At 41.8% G+C, this 20,347-nt stretch overlaps 1 protein-coding gene across 3 annotated transcripts in view; it reads right to left on the reverse strand.

The window, feature by feature from the left end:
* Positions 1-654: 654 nt before the first annotated feature.
* The window catches only part of msra (methionine sulfoxide reductase A), a 28,285-nt gene continuing 8,592 nt past the window's right edge, over positions 655-20,347 (reverse strand). For all 3 annotated transcript variants that reach the window (XM_034162725.1, XM_034162724.1, XM_034162727.1), the window contains 6 exons: positions 14,040-14,108; positions 12,034-12,150; positions 11,190-11,294; positions 10,083-10,189; positions 928-1,165; positions 655-670 (listed from right to left, as the gene is read on the reverse strand). In XM_034162725.1, the coding sequence (XP_034018616.1) occupies positions 995-1,165; positions 10,083-10,189; positions 11,190-11,294; positions 12,034-12,150; positions 14,040-14,108 (569 nt within the window). In that variant the 3' untranslated portion in view covers positions 655-670; positions 928-994. The remainder of the gene's footprint in view (positions 671-927; positions 1,166-10,082; positions 10,190-11,189; positions 11,295-12,033; positions 12,151-14,039; positions 14,109-20,347) is intronic.

Genomic DNA, 20,347 nt, shown 5'->3' on the forward strand with positions numbered 1-20,347 from the left:
GACAATGGCTGTGTCTCAATTCAGGGTCTTCACCCTTCTATGGATTCTGTCCCATGAACACTGTCAGGCTACAAGATTCAGAAACCGAGGCCAGAACAAACCATTCTAAAATGAGACCGCCCAGCCCACAGAGAATTTGACTTTTGCGCTATGAGCTTTTCTCACTCCTGCCCCTGTTGCTTGACAACTTTGACAACTGGGCCGCATAGGTTAGCAATCACTTTTCAGTACATATTTATACTTTATTTATAAATATTGCTTGTTTAAAACTGTACATAAGGAGCCCAAAAGTGCCTTTTTTTCCCCCCCATTTACCAACCATTTTGTCTTGGGGAGGAGGGGAGACTGCACAATGACTCAGGGGATGTGCCACACCCCACAAATCATTGTTTGAACTGCAAACTGTATACGTCATTTTCAGGAGAAATAGGGCTGCATACGTCTTGCACAATCAAAGGAGCCTTTGAAGTGAGACAGCGTATTTATTATTATGACGTAAGCAGCTGACGATTGTGCCTTCTAAGCGTGTAGCCGCTGAATTGGGATGTAGACCCTGAATATAAGACAACCCCATTTTTCAGATGATTTTTTTTTTTAAATGTGTCTTCTAGTCACAACACTAACTTAATAAAAAAAACCTGATCAATGTTTGGAAAAATAAAACTTTTTTTTTTTTTTTTTTAACAATCAAAAAGTAAGACCCTTCGGCTGCTCCCTTGTTTGCACTCGGGGTCGCCACAGCAAATCTGAGGTGGATCTGCATGTTGAATTGGCATAGGTTTTACGCCGGATGCCCTTCTTGACGCAACTCCACATTACATGGAGAAATGTGGCAGGGGTGGGATTTGAACCGGGAACCTGCCGCACCGAAACCAAGTGCACTAACCACTTGACCACCACCCCTGCCATTTTTTTTTTTTTTTTTACACAATCAAAAGTGCTCAGTAAATACATCACAGCAGATCAGAGATGCCTCTTGGCTTCCATTGGCTGTTTAAACCACTCTTTTGATTCCTATTGGACAGGAGACTCCTGTCCCTCCCGGGCCACAGTACCCATTAGGGTTTTTGCTGAGGTACTGCTGATGATAGTCCTCTGCGTAGTAGAAGGTCTTGTTGGCAGCAATTTCTGTTGTAATCTTGCCAAAGCCTTCTTTTCTCAGTACCTGTCGGAAACACAAATTGCAAGTGGCAGTTATGCATTCATTAAATAAATAAATCAATTTAAACAATAAATAAATAAACAGGTTTAAATGGGCTCTGTCATAGGCTGAAGAACCTCACCCCTGATTCAGCTGTCCGGGTCAGGTTCAAACCAGGACATCCTTCACGTACGCCATTCAAATGCTGTCTGTCTGACAAACTCACAAAAGCCTCCAGCGTATGAAAAGTCATAGTTCATCCCACGACTCTCTGATGTTTTTGAGCCAGTACTCAGTGGAACTCAACACAGTGCTGAAACCCTTCTGACACCAGTAAATAAACGAGAATGTTTTGTGTTTTTATACCTTGTTGCAAACATGATTATTTCTGCTGCAACTGCATTTTAACATAAGGGTCAACAGGGATTAACTCACTTTAGGAGCCAGCCTCAAGTGGCCTGTCAAGGAACTGCAGGTGCTGGATTCTTTAGTACCAGAGGTTGCTGTTTGAAGATTATTCATTCTCTCAGCTTGGTATGAGCTGTGCAACAGCGTCACCAAGTGGCATGACAAAGTAAAATACATATGCATTGTGCATCACAAACGTTGTGTGTATGATGTATTGACAATTATGTAATTATGCAAATGTAGTGACATAAATGTCAAGACATTTTGTCACTTATCCAAAAGCTTATGCCAATTATAAAAAAGTAATAAAAACCCTCTTGCAGAGTAAATAAATTCCAGCTGCTTTTCTTTAATGTTCAGCACACGTTCGAGATCAATGTATAAACATTTTTTCCAAATCTAACGATGTGTTCCAGCATCAAAACATATTCCTATGAAGTCTTTAATACTCATTTTGTTATTTCACCCCTTTTGGAGGCAGACAAACAAAAAGAGGCAAACAGATTCTCTCTCCAAAATTAACAAGGGTATAAATTAATGAAAACATTTTCTTTGTTTAAATTATGACACAGACAGCCACAGAAAATGAAGTTTTTCTTCTTTACATTAATGTTTGACAGGTGCGCATGTTAAAAAGTTAAACTTTAATTAGGCCTGTTTGGATGTACTTTCCACTCTGATGACCGACCCGCTGCTCCAAAAAGAAAAAAAAAACCTGCTCAGAGTCCGAGTGAAACGTGTTCTTGAATGTTAATCAGTTTTAGAACTGCAGAGGAAACAAACATCACTTTAAAAACCAAAGTGTGTCAGACTGTTCCGACTTATTGAGACACAGAATCAGTTGGTGGTGACACCTTCTCCTGTGTGCGATAAAAATGACTAAAGCAGATGGCATGTGGGTAAACTGAGAAAAGAAAAACTGGATTATCAAACATGGCTTCCGGAGAAACAGCTATTCCTAAACACTTTTTTGAGGAACAATCATCATTTTCATCCCAAAAAATACACATTTAAGCACTATTTCTACATTTTACAGGTATATTAATCAGCTTCAAAGTCTCACAAATCGAAGCCTCTACACACATCTGTGACATATGTCACAAGTCCCAATCTGAACTCCCTTCTTCACTGTGAGACACGCCCACTTAGCCAGTTGGTACGTTAATACGGTCTGAAGAGCTAGCCGTACACAACAATACGATGTGGTTGTGTTATATCTACATAATGCAGCATACATGTTACGGCGTCCCCCTCCGTCCACAGACACAGCACAAGAACTCACTGTAGCACCTGTTCACACCACAGCCTGTGCTCTTACTTAACATAAGGCCTTTTAAATTCAAAACATCAGCAAGACGGACAAATAAACGTGCTGGACAGTATACTGAAAGTTATTGATGCAGTTTGGACTAAAGAAATCTGAACATGGAGTGCTGACCCACAGCAACATGGAGAAGTGAGCAGTGGATTTATGCAAGAAGCTACCAGCGGGTGGTGTGTACCGTAAGGGCTGTTAAACATGTGATAGACAACCTGGATGTTATAAAGCCCTACATATATAGTTAATAATAATATGACAACAACAACAACAACAGATGCATAATTATTTTTGGTATACAAGTCACACCAGAGTATAAGTTGCATGACCCCCCCCAAACTAACAATAAATAAATAAATAAATAAATAAATAAATAAAGTGACACACCGAAAAACAGTAATCATAAAACACAAGAACATGCTAGTAACTACAGTGTAATTTCAGGTCCCTGCTCTGCCACAAGCTGATTTGCTAATTCAGGTGTACAACCAATCAACTCCTAACAGACACCTGAATTAGCAAATCAGCTTGTGGCAGAGCAGGGAGAGATGGAAAATATGCAGGTTCAGGGGTCCTTGAGGACCGGATTTTGAATAAGGTGTTCAAATGATTCTTTAGCATCATTCGATGCTTGTTTCCAGAGAGACCAGAGCAGCACAAACCACACCTGAAAGCCTTGTTCAGGCTGTCACACTGATGCTGCTCATCCAGCAGGTGGCAGACTGGTAAAAGACCTGCGGTGTTTTTGGTCCACAACAAAGTCCCTGCTACACCTCCAGCATGTTCTCAAGTCCAAGTCATCTGAGATGAGTCGACAAAGTGTGACCTGACCAGTGTGTCAGGGTCAGAGGTGTTCAGGGCGAACAAACACTCAACAAAAACCTATGAAACATCAACTGTGACAGAATGTAGTCTGATTCATGGAGAGGAAGCGATGCGGTAACAAAGAGTCGGCAGCATGAGTCAGTTGTTACATAAAGCGTTTAGACGCCGTGCACGGCCTGATGATGGGAAGGAGAAGAGAGGCTGATTTCAGCTGTCTGAGAGCCCATTAACTGCAGAGCTGCTGGTGCTCACGTGCACGCACACACGTTCAGAGCTGCAGCTCTGATTTACGGAATAAACACAGATCTCAGAGACCGGACTGACGGCCAACTGATACCAGACTGACACGTGACTGACACCAGACTGACACCGGAGCCCGACAACACCAAAATGATGCTGGACTGACACCAAACTGACACTGGAGCCCGAATGACACCAAAATGATGCTGGACTGACACCAGATTAGAGCCAGACTGACAGCCGACTGACACCAAACTGACACTGGAGCCCGACTGACACCAGATTGGAGCCAGACTGACAGCCGACTGACACCAAACTGACACTGGAGCCCGACTGACACCAGATTGGAGCCAGACTGACACCAGATTGACCAAATGTCCTCCAGGCTCAAACCCATATCTTCATCACTTTCTGCAACATAAAGCTGCAAAAACACAGCGTTGCGCTAGCATGGCATGTTTGAGAGGCTGATCACAGCCTATGCAATCACATGGTAGCAAATGCATCAATGCATTAACAGTTAGCATTAGCATATGCAGTTACGCCAGGAGTTAGCAGCTGACACGAACACGGTTGAGGCAGCATATTGGTTAGCATCAACTGTGCAAGTGCAGTTACGCATTAGCAGTTTGTGTTAGCATGTGCGGCCACGCCAATCTTTAGTTATCGTTAAAGGTCGACAGCTGAGAGTCGCAGCTAACACTCAATTCGACAAGCAGTTGATGCTAACCACCATACTGCATCATGTGCGATTGCTGTAAGTGTACATGCTAATGCTACCAGCAACTAGCATCTTCTTTAATACAACCTGTCAGTCAAAATGCAGTGTATTAACATAAAACCAGCTGTGTTTACATGATAGTAAGACTCCGATATTAGCCGATAAAGACGATGGTCTGGATAAGTAAACACAGTCCGTGACTCGTGCCAGTTCTTCTACACCTCCAAACTACTAACAGACTCAAATGTGTTTGAGTTTGAGGAGAGAAATACAAAAATATTAGAGTCAAACTTTGTCCATGTGCAATCTAGTGGGCGCTCTGAGAGGGTGTGGCTCTGCCTACATCCGCAGGCTCTGGTTCGTCTGTCCTGGACTGAGTGCAGGGGGCGCCGTTTCCACAAAGTACAAAAAACAAAACTGGTGTGAGATACTGTTTAAAATGATTCTGGATCTGGTTTGAAACTTAATCAAACTGACCCCAGGCTGACCTCTCCCTTTACCTCTATTTTTGGGGGATTTTGTGTAAACAAAAAGGTTTACATGACAAATATTCTGTATGTTGTCGTGCATATTTCCTACACTGCTGCACATAATTAAAAACATGATTGTTTAGTGCTGAAATGATGATCTGGTGCACGTAGTGAACTAGGCTCTCTGCACCGCTCACAAAACACGTCACCGTCGCTCTCTCCAGGTTTTGTTTGCTCTCATTTTTTTCCCCCACCAGATTGCATTCCCCGCCCTCCCCCATCTGTGTGTGTGCACGCGTGCACGTGTGTTAGCAGTTGGCTTGCAACAAACACACTTTGAGCTCTACCATCTGGGCCTGAAATCTGTCCTCCACAAAAACCACTTCTGCTGCAGAAATAACACACACATGCATGCACATGTGCACGTGCAGACAAGAGTTGCTCCCATTATGTTTTGAATGATTTCGGTCTGAAGTTTAGTTCTTACACCAAGAGTCAACATTTTAAATGACAGAAAAGTTGAAACAAGCTGATTAATTCATTTTGTTCTTTCTCCATCACACTGCTCATATCATCTACAGACATTTTAAAGAGAATTTTATGGAATATCTGACGTGAGAATGAGACATCCTGAAAGTGGGCCGGAGGTCCGGGACCCGTTGGAGAAGCTCCTTGGTTTTAGACCCGTGTTAAGCCTTATTTTGACAACCAAGCAGGCGCTTGAAAAAAGTCAGAGATACGTCGTCCAAATAGTCCTAAAAATCTGGAATTCAAGAAAAATCCTGACAATTCTCATGCCCGAACTAAGGAAAATTAGTTGATTTGGTGCTGATCCAGATAATGATCCGGGTCCAGTAGATCAATCAATCAATCAATCAATTTTTTTATATAGCGCCAAATCACAACAAACAGTTGCCCCAAGGCGCTTTATATTGTAAGGCAAGGCCATACAATAATTATGTAAAACCCCAACGGTCAAAACGACCCCCTGTGAGCAAGCACTTGGCTACAGTGGGAAGGAAAAACTCCCTTTTAACAGGAAGAAACCTCCAGCAGAACCAGGCTCAGGGAGGGGCAGTCTTCTGCTGGGACTGGTTGGGGCTGAGGGAGAGAACCAGGAAAAAGACATGCTGTGGAGGGGAGCAGAGATCAATCACTAATGATTAAATGCAGAGTGGTGCATACAGAGCAAAAAGAGAAAGAAACAGTGCATCATGGGAACCCCCCAGCAGTCTAAGTCTATAGCAGCATAACTAAGGGATGGTTCAGGGTCACCTGATCCAGCCCTAACTATAAGCTTTAGCAAAAAGGAAAGTTTTAAGCCTAATCTTAAAAGTAGAGGGTGTCTGTCTCCCTGATCTGAATTGGGAGCTGGTTCCACAGGAGAGGAGCCTGAAAGCTGAAGGCTCTGCCTCCCATTCTACTCTTACAAACCCTAGGAACTACAAGTAAGCCTGCAGTCAGAGCGAAGCGCTCTATTGGGGTGATATGGTACTACGAGGTCCCTAAGATAAGATGGGACCTGATTATTCAAAACCTTATAAGTAAGAAGAAGAATTTTAAATTCTATTCTAGAATTAACAGGAAGCCAATGAAGAGAGGCCAATATGGGTGAGATATGCTCTCTCCTTCTAGTCCCCGTCAGTACTCTAGCTGCAGCATTTTGAATTAACTGAAGGCTTTTTAGGGAACTTTTAGGACAACCTGATAATAATGAATTACAATAGTCCAGCCTAGAGAAAATAAATGCATGAATTAGTTTTTCAGCATCACTCTGAGACAAGACCTTTCTGATTTTAGAGATATTGCGTAAATGCAAAAAAGCAGTCCTACATATTTGTTTAATATGCGCTTTGAATGACATATCCTGATCAAAAATGACTCCAAGATTTCTCACAGTATTACTAGAGGTCAGGGTAATGCCATCCACAGTAAGGATCTGGTTAGACACCATGTTTCTAAGATTTGTGGGGCCAAGTACAATAACTTCAGTTTTATCTGAGTTTAAAAGCAAGAAATTAGAGGTCATCCATGTCTTTATGTCTGTAAGACAATCCTGCAGTTTAGATAATTGGTGTGTGTCCTCTGGCTTCATGGATAGATAAAGCTGGGTATCATCTGCGTAACAATGAAAATTTAAGCAATACCGTCTAATAATACTGCCTAAGGGAAGCATGTATAAAGTGAATAAAATTGGTCCTAGCACAGAACCTTGTGGAACTCCATAATTAACTTTAGTCTGTGAAGAAGATTCCCCATTTACATGAACAAATTGTAATCTATTAGACAAATATGATTCAAACCACCGCAGCGCAGTGCCTTTAATACCTATGGCATTAAAGGCATTTAGAGGTATTTATCGAACCGCTCATTTCTGTCAGGTTCTTGTCCTTCTTGCACTTTCTAAGAGCCTCACAGACGGAGGACGGATGAACCTCAGAGGAGGAATGCGCTCTATTCAGTGCAGCTCTAGTTTGTGAGCCGAATCAGGAAACGGCAACAACTGAGCAAGATACCATCAGGTGCACGTGAGCTGCAGCGCCGAAGCAGACACTGCTGGTGCTGCTATGGCTGCAGTACTGCCACCAGCAGGCAGGAGGCAGAAGCACACAAAAGTTAGAAACTTTGCAGCTGCACTTAAATGTTTACAGTTTCAGGAAGAAGATGCACCATCAGCACCATCGGGCCATGCCCATCCATCCGTCCACGGCTAGAAAACCGCAGCTGACAGTGAGTGGAACTGTGCACGTGTCCATCTGCGACCATTACAGATAAAAGCTTCTGGTCAGGAGCCACTTCCTGACCGGGAAACAAACACACACACACACAGGACAGTCAGTCTCCAGCTTTCTTTTTTTTAAGAAGTCTTCTGTGAATCAGTTTCCAGGTCTCTGTGAGGTCAAAGTGCTTTGTGACCTTTTTCCAGTCTGGTGTCCTTCCAGACACCAACCAGTCCTGATTTCACAGCGGCTGGGAGCACAAGCAACTTAAAGATCCAACATCGAGCTCAAGGACACTTCAACACCCAAACCAGACGATCACAAGTTGCTGAGTCAAAGTGTAAACGAGTCCTGTAGCGTCAATAACTAGTCTGCACAAAGAGTCAACAGATAACCAGAATTCTCACAGACGTCCACATGCCAGGAACGTTGTATTTTAATGCGATGACCAATTAAAATCTCAACACTCCACCAGCACATTTGAAAGGCATGTTTTCTTAAAAAAAAATCCAATAAAATAATAATAATAAACTCTATACCCACACAAATCCCCAAAATGATACCAAAATGACAAATGATCACATTTCTAACAGTCCTTGAATTAATCATGTGCACTGAAAATCTCATTCAGGAAAAAAATAACCAAACTGAACCTTAAAATAGTAATTAATCAAGTTTTTAAATCACTTTACTCTGCAGGTTTATTTAGAAATTTCACACAAAAACTCTTTGCTCTGTCCTGATTCTGTAAAAAATGAGTAAATAAATAAAATCAGAATTCTGTAGTGCAACTGGGAAGTCTTCAATGACTCATCTGAGAAAATTCACCAAATCTCATACAGTGAACGCAGACTGCAGTGAAGACACAAGGACAGAGACGTCCCGCTACATACATCCAGGCGCATCCAAAAACTATCTGACCTTATTTTACACCACAGAAAGAAATGAAGCGTGTGAGTTCTCATTTGGCAGGGAGGTGCAGGAAAGTCTCCAATGAACCTGGATGGGACGAACAACACACGAGTTGTCACTCAAAACAACTACACCCCTCACTACACATGATTTTATGGCTTAAAATGTCTTAAATTAAGGAGTTTGAAAAACATTTACCAGCTTGTATGGCTGCCATGAAGAGGGGAACTAGCTATACTGACCAAAACCGGCTTTTTAAACATGTTTATTTCTGCTCTAAAGTTGGACATTTTAGCATGGGCTTCTATGAGAACCTGCTCCCTTCTGGAGCCAGTCTCATCAGGCTATAAATGAACTACAGCACTCACAGAGTCCACACCCCTGCCAACGAAAAACACTAGTAACTCTGGAATGACAGGGTGTAGAAAAATGAAGGCACACAATTGGAATCAGCAAATCAACTCTGTCAGTTTAGATGAAAAATTATAGGACTTGGAGTGGAAACCTGCACCAAGGAAAAAATGCTCAAAATGTGGGAACTACAGGACATAGAAAAAAGCCCAGGTGGTTAAAGGCAAAAAAAATAAATAAATAAATAAAAAAGACATTTCTGCAAAATTAGCCATGAAATATTTAATGTGCACTCAATTATTGGCTTCTTTATTCTTCACAAGAGAAAAAGAAACATTGATTTTATGATACATCACAGTTTCACCAGTCCATCAAGTGCTCAAACCCCACCGTGTGGTTACACAACACAGAGCTGGTCTTTCGAATCTCAATGCAACATCAGAGTGAAGCAGGAACAGTCAGCTGGGGTCAGAGAGTGCACAACCCAAAAAAAAAAAAAAGAAAAAGAAAAGAAACGCTGCCGCACAAAAACACGAGTTCAAGAAGAAAAGGTGGCATGAAGGAGGTGAAAAAAGAGAAAGAACAGAATCGTCATTTATATGTCAGTTGCCATGGAAACAAGCCCAGTTGGTGAAGTGTTGCAGTAGTCTCAGCGAGAGAGAGAGAAACATGGTGAATGTGTGAACATCTTGTGTGTGTGTTTCCTGACTGTTGAAGCGAGCGGACATGCACAGCGAATATTATTGATAAAACAGACAAACAAACAATATTTCAGTTTGCATGTGAAGCAGCCAAAAGCTCCTGTGAATGTTTATACTGGACACTTCAAAAAAGGAGAGAAAAAAAGAGACAGAGAGAGTAAAGAAATAAGGAGGTGAGATCAGCAGAAGGGAATGCTGGGAGGAGGGCAGGAAGCAGCTGGATCAGATCCACAGAGGAGGAAATGGAGCAAAGTGTGGAAGAAAGTGAAGGTTACCTCTTGGTACTGCTCTCTGGAAGCCAGTGCCGCATCCAGCTGCTGCTGGGTGAAGGTGTAGATGGCCGAGCGGTACATCGTCCCCACGTCGTTCCCCTGACGCATCCCTGAACACACACACACACACAGGCAGACACACAAAGAGGTACATCTGAGTACAAGTCCAAAAATATGAACTATGCCCAGCATCGATTTTTTTTCCTCCATAAACTGTGGATTTAAATGTCAGGTGTCTCATTACAAGCACAACGCTGACACAAGGTCTGGGCAACGAGTCCACACAGACTCAGTTCTGGTCTTCAAATATCGAACACACTACAGAACCATCCTTGCAGAACCGTCCTGCAGACCTGCAGTCCAACTCCAGCTCCCAAATAAAGGACATCATTCTGCCACAGCCAGTGATTTGGCCTTTTCCATTTGGTGAGGTCCTCGACACTGAGGCACCTACGTTCTGCATCACATTCAAGGAAACACATCACATAGTCATGGTACTGCCACGGTTCATGTTTTTGTCACTTCCTGTGGTGCTTTTATTTTGTTGCACTTGTTTCTTGTACTTTTCTTTGGCTTTATTTCCTTTCCACTGGCACTTGGGCTTCACATGTTGAGTCATGCACTTGCTGTTCACAGCCCTTCCCTCCAGGGCCAGATTGTTGTGTTTCCATGCCTGCTCTCTCACATTGTTACCTTGTGTTTGATTTCCCTTTGCTGACCTACACTGCCTTCCTGTGCTTCCTGAGGCTTGCTTGCTGATTGTTGGACTGTTTACTTGGTATGATTGCAAAGAATGTTTTGACCCTTGACCTGTTCATCTAACTACCCTAATTGTTGAACCCCTCACAAAACACTGTTACCTTGTGGACTGCCTCCCTGTTGTACTCTGAACTTCTGCTCATGTCCTCTGATAACCCAGCTGCTTCTTCCCACACGGGCTCCATTAGTGAACGCACTGATCTTCCTGTGTGTACTGAATCTTTTTGTGTTCTGTCGGTTACAAATAAAGGACATTGCTGGGGGTTTTTTTTTGCAGATAATATAACAACAATAACACTGATGTAGCCGTTAGAGAGCAGGGCGCCCTCTGCTGTTTGTGCAAACATTTACCTTGAGTGGGGTCGTGACTTTCCCAGAAAACTTTGAGGAGTTTGTCAAAGCTGATCTGGTCTGCATAGAAGACAACTCTCACCACCTCAGCGTGACCCGTCTGATCTGCAAATAACATCCGGGACCACCCGTGTCATAAATTTAAGCAAATGGAATAAAAAAAGAAAAATTATACATTGTTATCTCCTCAAGACAGCAACTGTGCACACAGGAGGTTAAAAAAAAAAAAAAAAAAAAACTTGCAGTATGTAAATAGAAGGTCCAGAAAAATGTGTTCTGAGATGTCTGTCTGCTACACACTCATTTATTCTCTCCTCAGCAAAATCGTGAAAACACACATTTCAGAGGTTTGGATGTGGATGTGTGAATATTAGTGTGGCTGTAAAAACTAAAAAAATGAACTTGTCCTTTAAACTGTGGCCAGCTATGAAAGAACCTGATTTGTGTTTAACAAAGCAGAAAAGTGTCAGATTTACATATGAAGTGTGAGAAACTGGGATCATTTAAAAGTTCACATCAAACACTCATTCATTCATTCATTCAGCTGACTTGGGATCCCCTGGAAAGAGTGACAGGACTTGCACAAGGATAGGGAGGTGCTTGGTCTGAAAATGAATGAGTGAATGAATTTATTTTCTAAACCATTTATTTCAATTAAAGTCCGTGGGGGGGGGGGGGGGGGGGGGGTGTGACCGTGGACAGGTTGCCAGTCTCTCACAGGGCCACATACAGACATTCACACACTCACTCATACCTGAAGTCAGTTTAGTCACCACTTCACCTAACCTGCAGCGAGGAGAACGGGCAAACGAACAGTAACTGTATGTTAATACTGCAGTACTACCTGTGCAGACTTCCTTGTAGGTGGGGTTTGGTGTGTATCCTCCAGCGAAGCCCACTTGGGTGGAATAAACTTTTTGTCTCCAGAATTTTCTCTCCGCACCCCAAAAACATCCCATTCCTTGAAGAAAATAAGACAGCATGAAAAGAGCATGAAACATAAAAACATATCAGATACTTCTGATGACAGCGGCGGCTCCAGAAAGTTGTTTTTTTTTTTGTTGTTTTTTCTGGGTGGAGTGAGGAGGGATGTGATCAGGAGGGGATCTGAAAATGGAGGCGTTATATACAAATGGCCGTAATTCCTAAAGGGTCCCCTACACAGGACGACGTCCTTTGAGAGGCCGTTTTGCGTCCCAAAAAATTGCCAGGACACACAAAGAATGCAAAAGCACATTTTTGTGTACAGTAAGGGCTTCAACAACCTTTGTGCATTGTTTCAGCATTCTAAAGAGTAAATGTCTTGGTGATCTATGGATTCACAGAGTGTCCTCTGTGCCTCCTCTGTGACCATGGAGTCCTGTGCATCCACCGAGCTTCCTTGGTGCTTCCTCTGTGCCACACTTTGGTGACCAATGGCATTCTTTGAGCATCTATTCAGCAGTGCTTCTGCCTCCTAGTGGATCCCTGAACGTTTTTTTAAGCGACACTCACTGTGCCTCGCTGTCCGAGAAGAAACATCCCCCGTCTGATTTGTTGGACTCTACCGACTCCTTTTAGATGTGAGCCTCAGGCTGTGCCGCTGTCCAAGGTGCTGAAGGAGTCCAGGGAGAACACCTGCTGTGGGTCTGTGCTGCATTAACACGTGTACTCCACACATCACACGTGCACTCCAAACATCACCACGGAGCTCACTCACATCCGATCACATCTCCTCTCTTAAAAAAAAAAACAAAGCTCATGTGTCAGTAGCTTATACACTGTTTACTTTTTGAAACAGTGATTGATTGGTCGGGTTAATTTCATTTGCTGATGTATTCACCCGAGGTAACCTATATTGTAAATATAACAATAACAGCGCTGATCATTCAGCATCCGCTGGCTGACCATGGTGTCATTGATGCCTCCTTTGAGCGTCCTCCAACCTCTGTGTTTTGTTGTACGGCATCCTGTGTGCTTCCACTGAGCGTGCCTTATGCGACGAAGCATGCGTTGTGCATTTCTTCAGTGTCCTCCCTGATTTTCTGGTCACACAAAGGATGCGAACTCTCAAACTCTTCTGTTATGTGAGTGGCGTGAACTTCATTCTTGATCCCAGTATGGCGCATAAACAATGTTTCAGGGAATGAAACTGGGGGTGCTACACAACTGAATCACTTGGAGAATGTCAGTGAGGAAGTTGGACCAAACTTTGGAAAAAAAAAAAAAACAACATGACTTGATACGACATAAATGCATTTAATTAATTTTACGGTGCAGTGATGGTGGAGCAACTGAAATCTTTGCAAGGACTACAACCCCATCAAGTCCCACCCTAGAGTCTCCTCCACTATCTGACAGGTCAGGTATGGGAGTGTGCACTGGTGCCGTGCATAACGCTATGACCCCACACTACTGAACTACCTCGAGTCAGATCAGCGAGCCCACAACAAAAAAAACAGACTACAATTTTGCAGAATTCATATATGTGTCATCACCCTTCGTGTGAAGTCATCCAGACCACCAGGGGCAGAGTGTGCAAGACTGTCAATGGAACAGACATAAAACAGCAGACAGTGTCACAGGACACTGAACCAGAGCAACATGAGAACTTAGTGAGTCTGCTCCAGCACTACTGAGGCAATGAAACCCAGTTTGTCCTCCCAGGGCAATGAGACACACAAAGAGAAGGAGCAAACATAATTTACACATAAACCTATGTTACACACACCCAGGGAGAAAGTCTACGTTCCGAGCACATTAAGTGTAAGATCGTTTAAAGACGAGCACAGACGTTTGATGTCCAAATCGTAACAGCAGTGAAACAACATTTAGCGCACACCGTGCGTATTCTAACGGCAAATAACGTACCAAATATGGCCATCTCAGTCCCGTCTGGAAAAGGTGGAACCGTCCTGTTGCCGTTCACCTCGTGTTTGGCTGTGAGACAGAAAGAGACAGACAGAGACGGAGAGACGTTAGGACTATGAAAAAGAAGACAACAGAGCTTCACTAATCCCATCTGGCTCCAGGATGAAGAACAAGAGCACTAGCTGCACTTTAGTTTACAACATTTACTGTTTAAATGTTCTATGTTCCAATATTTACAACAAAAACTTTTTTTTTTTGTAAATGGTGGCAGATTTGTGTGTCAGAATGTGTTGATGTAATCTCAGTGATTTGTGCAGAAACTACAATGAACAAAAACGTAATTACACTTTACAAAAAAAGTCAGTGGTTTCACTAATTTATCCACAATCCTCATCTTTTTTTATTGTCGTCCACATTTATGACTTGTTTGAATGAACTGCATTTATATTGCGCTTTTCCATCTGCATCTGATGCTCTGAGCGCTTTACAATAATGCCTCACATTCACCCTGATATCAGGCTGCTGCCATACAAGATGCTCACTACACACCGGGAGCAACTAGGGGATTAAAGACCTTGCCCAAGAGCCCTTAATGATTATCTGGTCAGGCTGGGATTTAAACCAAGGATCCTCTGGTCTCAAGCCGAACTCTTAACCACTAGACCATCACCTCCCTCAAACAGTGTGATAAATGCTACCAGAATTAAATGTTTTTGCTCCACATCCTGACTCATGCAATTTGGAAGTAAAGAGAAGAAGAATAGGATGCCTGCAGCAGCTCTCTGACATCACAGAACAGTCCTTTATCCGCCGTGACAGCTGTGACGTGCGCACGCACTCCATTAGTGCTGCTCTGGTTGACCTCTGACCTACATGTGTGCAGGAAGGCAGAATTACATACATACAAACATCTGCTCATTGTCTTTTTTGGCCACAATGTTGTCTCATGTGTTTCTACATTTCCAAAACCAAACAGCAGCCTATATGTTTATAATTTGCTTTTTTAAATTATGCTGCAGGCAAGAAGTGAAACTTGTAAAGTTACTGATGATCACACTTTATCCTTCTTCAAAATAAAACCTTTAGACGTCAACACAGCAGCCGCAGCCGTTAGCGGTGTGATCTGCCACAAACATCACACAACGCAATGCGACTGCCAGTACTCACTGCGGTGTGGGGAGTGTTTTGGCCACACCCCAAACACACACACACACACACACACACACACACACACACACACACACACACACACTGACCGTCTGTGTGAGAGGGGCTTAACACCATAAATTAATTAATTTAAAATACCTCCAGTTTGGTACATACCAGCCTTCTTGTACAGTTAATCTGCTAGTAGCCGTATCACACAACATTTTACTGTGAAAGTCACATCCTCCACCTCAGAATATATTTTTGCATCCCCCCCCCATCAAACGCTCTCTCACCATTTGTATGATCTGCTGGTGCTGTTAAAAGTCTTTTTCCATAATGCCTGTTTCACACCAGACAGCTGCTCTGCTAAAAGTAAAGAGTCATAAAAAAAAAAAAAAGCAAATGTATAAAAGTTGGCTGATAAAATGTGATTGTCTGTGTGATGTATTGTCTGAATGAGGGTTACTAACTGGCGCCACGCTGACCACATTTGGCCGAGCCTCCTTTTGTGCTGACATGCTTTTACCAGGGCGTCTAAACTTTGATGTTGTCAATGTCAGTGATGATTAGGGGGATTCTAACAGTAAATATGTAGAATAAATGTGTGTATACAACAGCAGCTTTTCTCCTGACATGGGGCCTAATACCACGAAAACTCCGGTTTGCTACACACCAGGATTTTTGTGTACTGTTATCCCGCTAGTAGCCATATCATGCTCTACTGTGAAACAGTAGAATGTTGTGTGAAATACTCGTACGTTTAAAGTCTTGACTTAAAACATATTTTTATTCTCTTTCTTATGGATAGCTTTTATTTTTTTTTTAATCTGTTTTATTCTTTTACTTGTGTTTTTAATTATGTATTAGATTTTTTTTTTTACTTATTTAAAATTTTATTTTGAACTCTTCTGTGTGAGGCGCGCTGAGGCAACTTTTCTTATAAGCTGATTAAATAGCCAACATTTGTTTTCCTAAAACAGACATCAACATAATGCATTTTTGTTTACAGGAAAATTTATCCAACAAACATTCTCTCAGATATCATCATCAAACTTTATTGCAGACTCCAATGTCCAAATAGACATACCATCACATAGAAAACACAAACCAAACATATAGTATAAAAAGGTGTTATATCACTTAATATTAAAAAATTCTCTCTCTCTCTCTCTCTCTCTCTATATATATATAGACACACACACACACACACACACACACACACACAATAAAAAGTGCTTCTGCAAATTCAATAAAAGGCATCTAATAAATAGGAGCAGTAAAAAAAAAAAAAGGAAGTGCATACACATTCTATATGTGACAAAAAGGACGATAAATTTCCATTTTACTCTGGTAAAGACTGAAGTATTGTCGACTTACTGAATGCTTTGTACTTCAAGTCACACTTTACATTTGGCAGCATGCGCTGGTACCTCGTTTTGCCACATCCATGACACCATGGAACCACCTCGGGCCCTGGATGGCAACCATGCAGGTTGAACCATCTGAGCCTCTTCAAGTAACATACAGAACTGTGCACAAGCTGCTCAATATCCAATATTCAGAAATATACATACACAAATAGATATGTAAAATATGGGGCTTTTCAAATTAAAAGTAGAAATTTTTTGGAGCGCTGGGGTGGGGTAGTCCGGCAAACACAATGGATCAATAATTTTGTATTGATGCCTGACTGGCTCCATGCCCACATGGGTTAGGGTTACATGCACCTACTGAAGCTGAAATCTGATAGTCTTTTAAGATATCTTGCTTTGAGACATTACCTCCATGATGGAAGTAATTAATATAATCTATTAATTTTTTGTGTCCTATTTATGTCTTGGTTCTTGCTGGATGTAAAGGAACTATGCAGCACTTCCAGGCCTGGAAATGAGGTACATCTTAGGCTGAAAGTCCAAAGCTCCTCCTCCTTTTCCTCTGAGAGCTTTACACCTGACGTCCATAAATCAAACGCTAACGTCTGGCTACGACACGCCGGAGATGCTGTACGTAAATAAACGCACACGCAGAGAGATGGCTTCTTCAAACTGTGCTGCATTTAAAATCTAAAACCCACCCAGCTTCTCCTCTTCCTCCATCCCCGCCTGCTTTCTTCATCCTCCTCCCTTGTTCCATTTATGTCTCCCTCCCCATCCCTCGCTCTGGTTGCTGCCGTCGTTATCGCTGCCTGTCCAGCTCATTTCCATCTCAAACCAGCTGCAGGATAAAAAATGTTTTCTTATTAACGTGGAAAAAAACGACAGGGCTACAGACAGCATAGCTTTTTGACATCATAAATTGCTCAGACGCCAAGAAATTTGCTCTTTAGGAGCATTGAAACAACAACACAAGGGACGCTGAAGCACGTTTGTGGGTCCTGGCAATTTTTTTATTTAAGACACACAATGTACACTTGGAACTTTGTGATCTGATGACGTATGTAACGAGCCCCAATGAGTCAGCATCCTGCTGTACCTGTGGAAATGTGAGTGGCAGTTGCTTTAACACATGTAAAAGAGCAAAATAAATCAGATTAATGGTTTACATGTACCGAAGAAATCTGAGTATTGGGGAGAAATCCAGGTGTTAATCCAATTTCTCATAATCAAATAACTGTCGTTATCGGATAACGCATATCAGATTTTGCTGTTTACGTGACCACTTAATAATCAGATAACAATCAAGTTTTTAGTGTGAACATAAACGGGGCTAATAAATCAAGGTCAGTAAACCAACAGAGGGATTTAAGACACTGGTTTCCACAACCCTACACAAGACACAGTCAACAGACTGAAGACAAAAACAACTCGCAGGCACTGGTGAGTGATTTTATTTTACAAATATGCTCTTGAATGTACCAGGTCTCCACCATGCAGTTCCCAGTGGTTGAACCTGCTGCACTGCATCGCACATACACACACAACTTGGGGCAACTATTTGTTGTGATTTGGCGCTATATAAAAAAAAAAAATTGATTGATTGACATATATATTTAAATTTATTAATACATTGCGCAAAAATCTTTTTAATATACAGCAAAACTTACCTAAACTGTCATCGTATAAGCCATATACTTGCACTCACAGGACAAAAGCAGAAGTCGCAATGTTTTTATATTGTTTTCCATGTAATAAACACCATATATAAGGGATTTTGTATAACAAATTTTCACTCATATCGAACAAAACATCCCATCCCATCGCAATGCATTTCCATTAAAACCCTCTCGCATGAACCGGAGAGAGCAAAGTTCAGCACTGACACTCACTGATTCAAGTTAAGTGGGTACCGTATTTCCTTGATAAAAGCCTGGGCGTTTATTTTTTCAAACCGTGCTCAGACCCAGCGCCTAAACTAGGCAGACATTTATTCAAGGCCGCCGATTATTAGCAAAACGCTACTCACCGCCTGCTCTGTAATATGGTGTTAGGTTTCACACATATCCCTGGGTGTGATGAACCAAAGACAACCTCTTTAGATCACAGCCCTCTGCAGGGCTGCAAACCCTCTCTGTAGCCTAGTCCAAAGGACGGAAATCACAAGGGCTGTGATTGGTCACTTTTCCGGTGTCACCGCTTCCTCTCCCGTCACATTTTAAAAGTTTTTGTAGTGCACACACCGGTTACATTTCGATTATGGATGAAATAGAGGAACATTTGGCAGAAAAGTTCATAAATATGACCAACTTTACAACACAGAGTCTAAAAACTACAAGGACGTTGAAATGACCTGCAATACATGGAGGCAAACTGCACGTACCGTAAGGTTGGTTTGGAGGCTGATGATTGTATAAAGAAGTGGAGGCTCACTGAGGGACAAACTGATCTTGAAAAAGCTGCTGTTTCTGTATTAAATTGTATTAAGACACCCACCAACATGATGGAGAACTTTAAAAGGGCCATGTGGACATCGATGCCATTGAGTGGCCACGGAGTGACAGAGTTGTATTAGCATAAATCAGGCTTTAGGATTTTAAGGTACCACTCTGCAACAGACTTAGAAGAAAAAAAAAAAAAAAAGAAGTGTGACTCGACTAAATGTAATCTTTTTAATGCACACAATGCCCGGAACTTATTTAAGGCAGGAGTTTAATTTTTTTCAGACGAATTTTGACCCGGTCATTAAAACAGGCAGGTCCTGATTCAAGGTCAGGTGTTTAATCAAGGAAATACATAAGCCTTATTGGTACTGGGGATTCCCCGTAGATCATTCGGCGCCTCCTAACTCAGAGTACATAATCCGTTCCATACATATAACAGATTTTGCCTGTTTTATGCATATAGCAGATTTCATTTTTAAGAGACAAAATTCGCTGGTCCACCTGAATCCATTATATGCTAGTTTTACTATTTTACACTAATTTCATGACCTAAAGACACAAATCAAAATGCCTATTCACTAAAGAATTTCTGAAAACACTTCATATTTACAGTTCTACAGCCAATTATATCTTTTAAACCAATATCTCTCTCACATTCAGAAAGCTGAGATTGCTCTGAACATTTTGATACAACACGGACATTATACTATATGCAAGCACCTTAAAAGGGAAATTACTGACAGTATTGCAAAACTGAGAAAATGCCCTTGGACCCCAGAGGATTTAAGCAAGCCGACTTAAGACAATAACGGGGTAAAAGCACACAAATTATAAGTTATCCAAACGCACTATACTTCAGTAAGGTCAAGACCTTAAACACCCCCTGAGCAAACAAACTGGAGTTTATTTATACTCATGTTCTTTTAATATGATGGCAGTCATTTTCATTTTCTGATTATAGATTTGGTGCCAGACTTTTGTTTGCATTCAACTCTATACAGAGGTAACGCCATTGTTTTCCTATGTGATTTCAACATTACTCAGATGTATGTGCTCCACACACCAGAGCCTGAGGTGAAGTTAGGTTGAGGTTGGAAATTCGACAAACGCAACCTAAAACTAACTTCACTGCAGCACACTAGGTGTGCAGAACGTGGATTTAACTCATTGCTTTCACGAAAACACACACTGAATTCCAGTACTGTGCGGCCAAGAATGTTACTAACGTGACATATTCCAAACATGTAAAGTGATAAAATGCTGCATTTTCTCACTGAGGCAACATCCAATCAGAGTGTGCCTTTTTATCATGTGATTTTTTTTTTAAACCAATGGGCAATGA

This window comes from Thalassophryne amazonica, chromosome 21 (assembly GCF_902500255.1).
Source record: "Thalassophryne amazonica chromosome 21, fThaAma1.1, whole genome shotgun sequence".
Taxonomy (NCBI): domain Eukaryota; kingdom Metazoa; phylum Chordata; class Actinopteri; order Batrachoidiformes; family Batrachoididae; genus Thalassophryne; species Thalassophryne amazonica.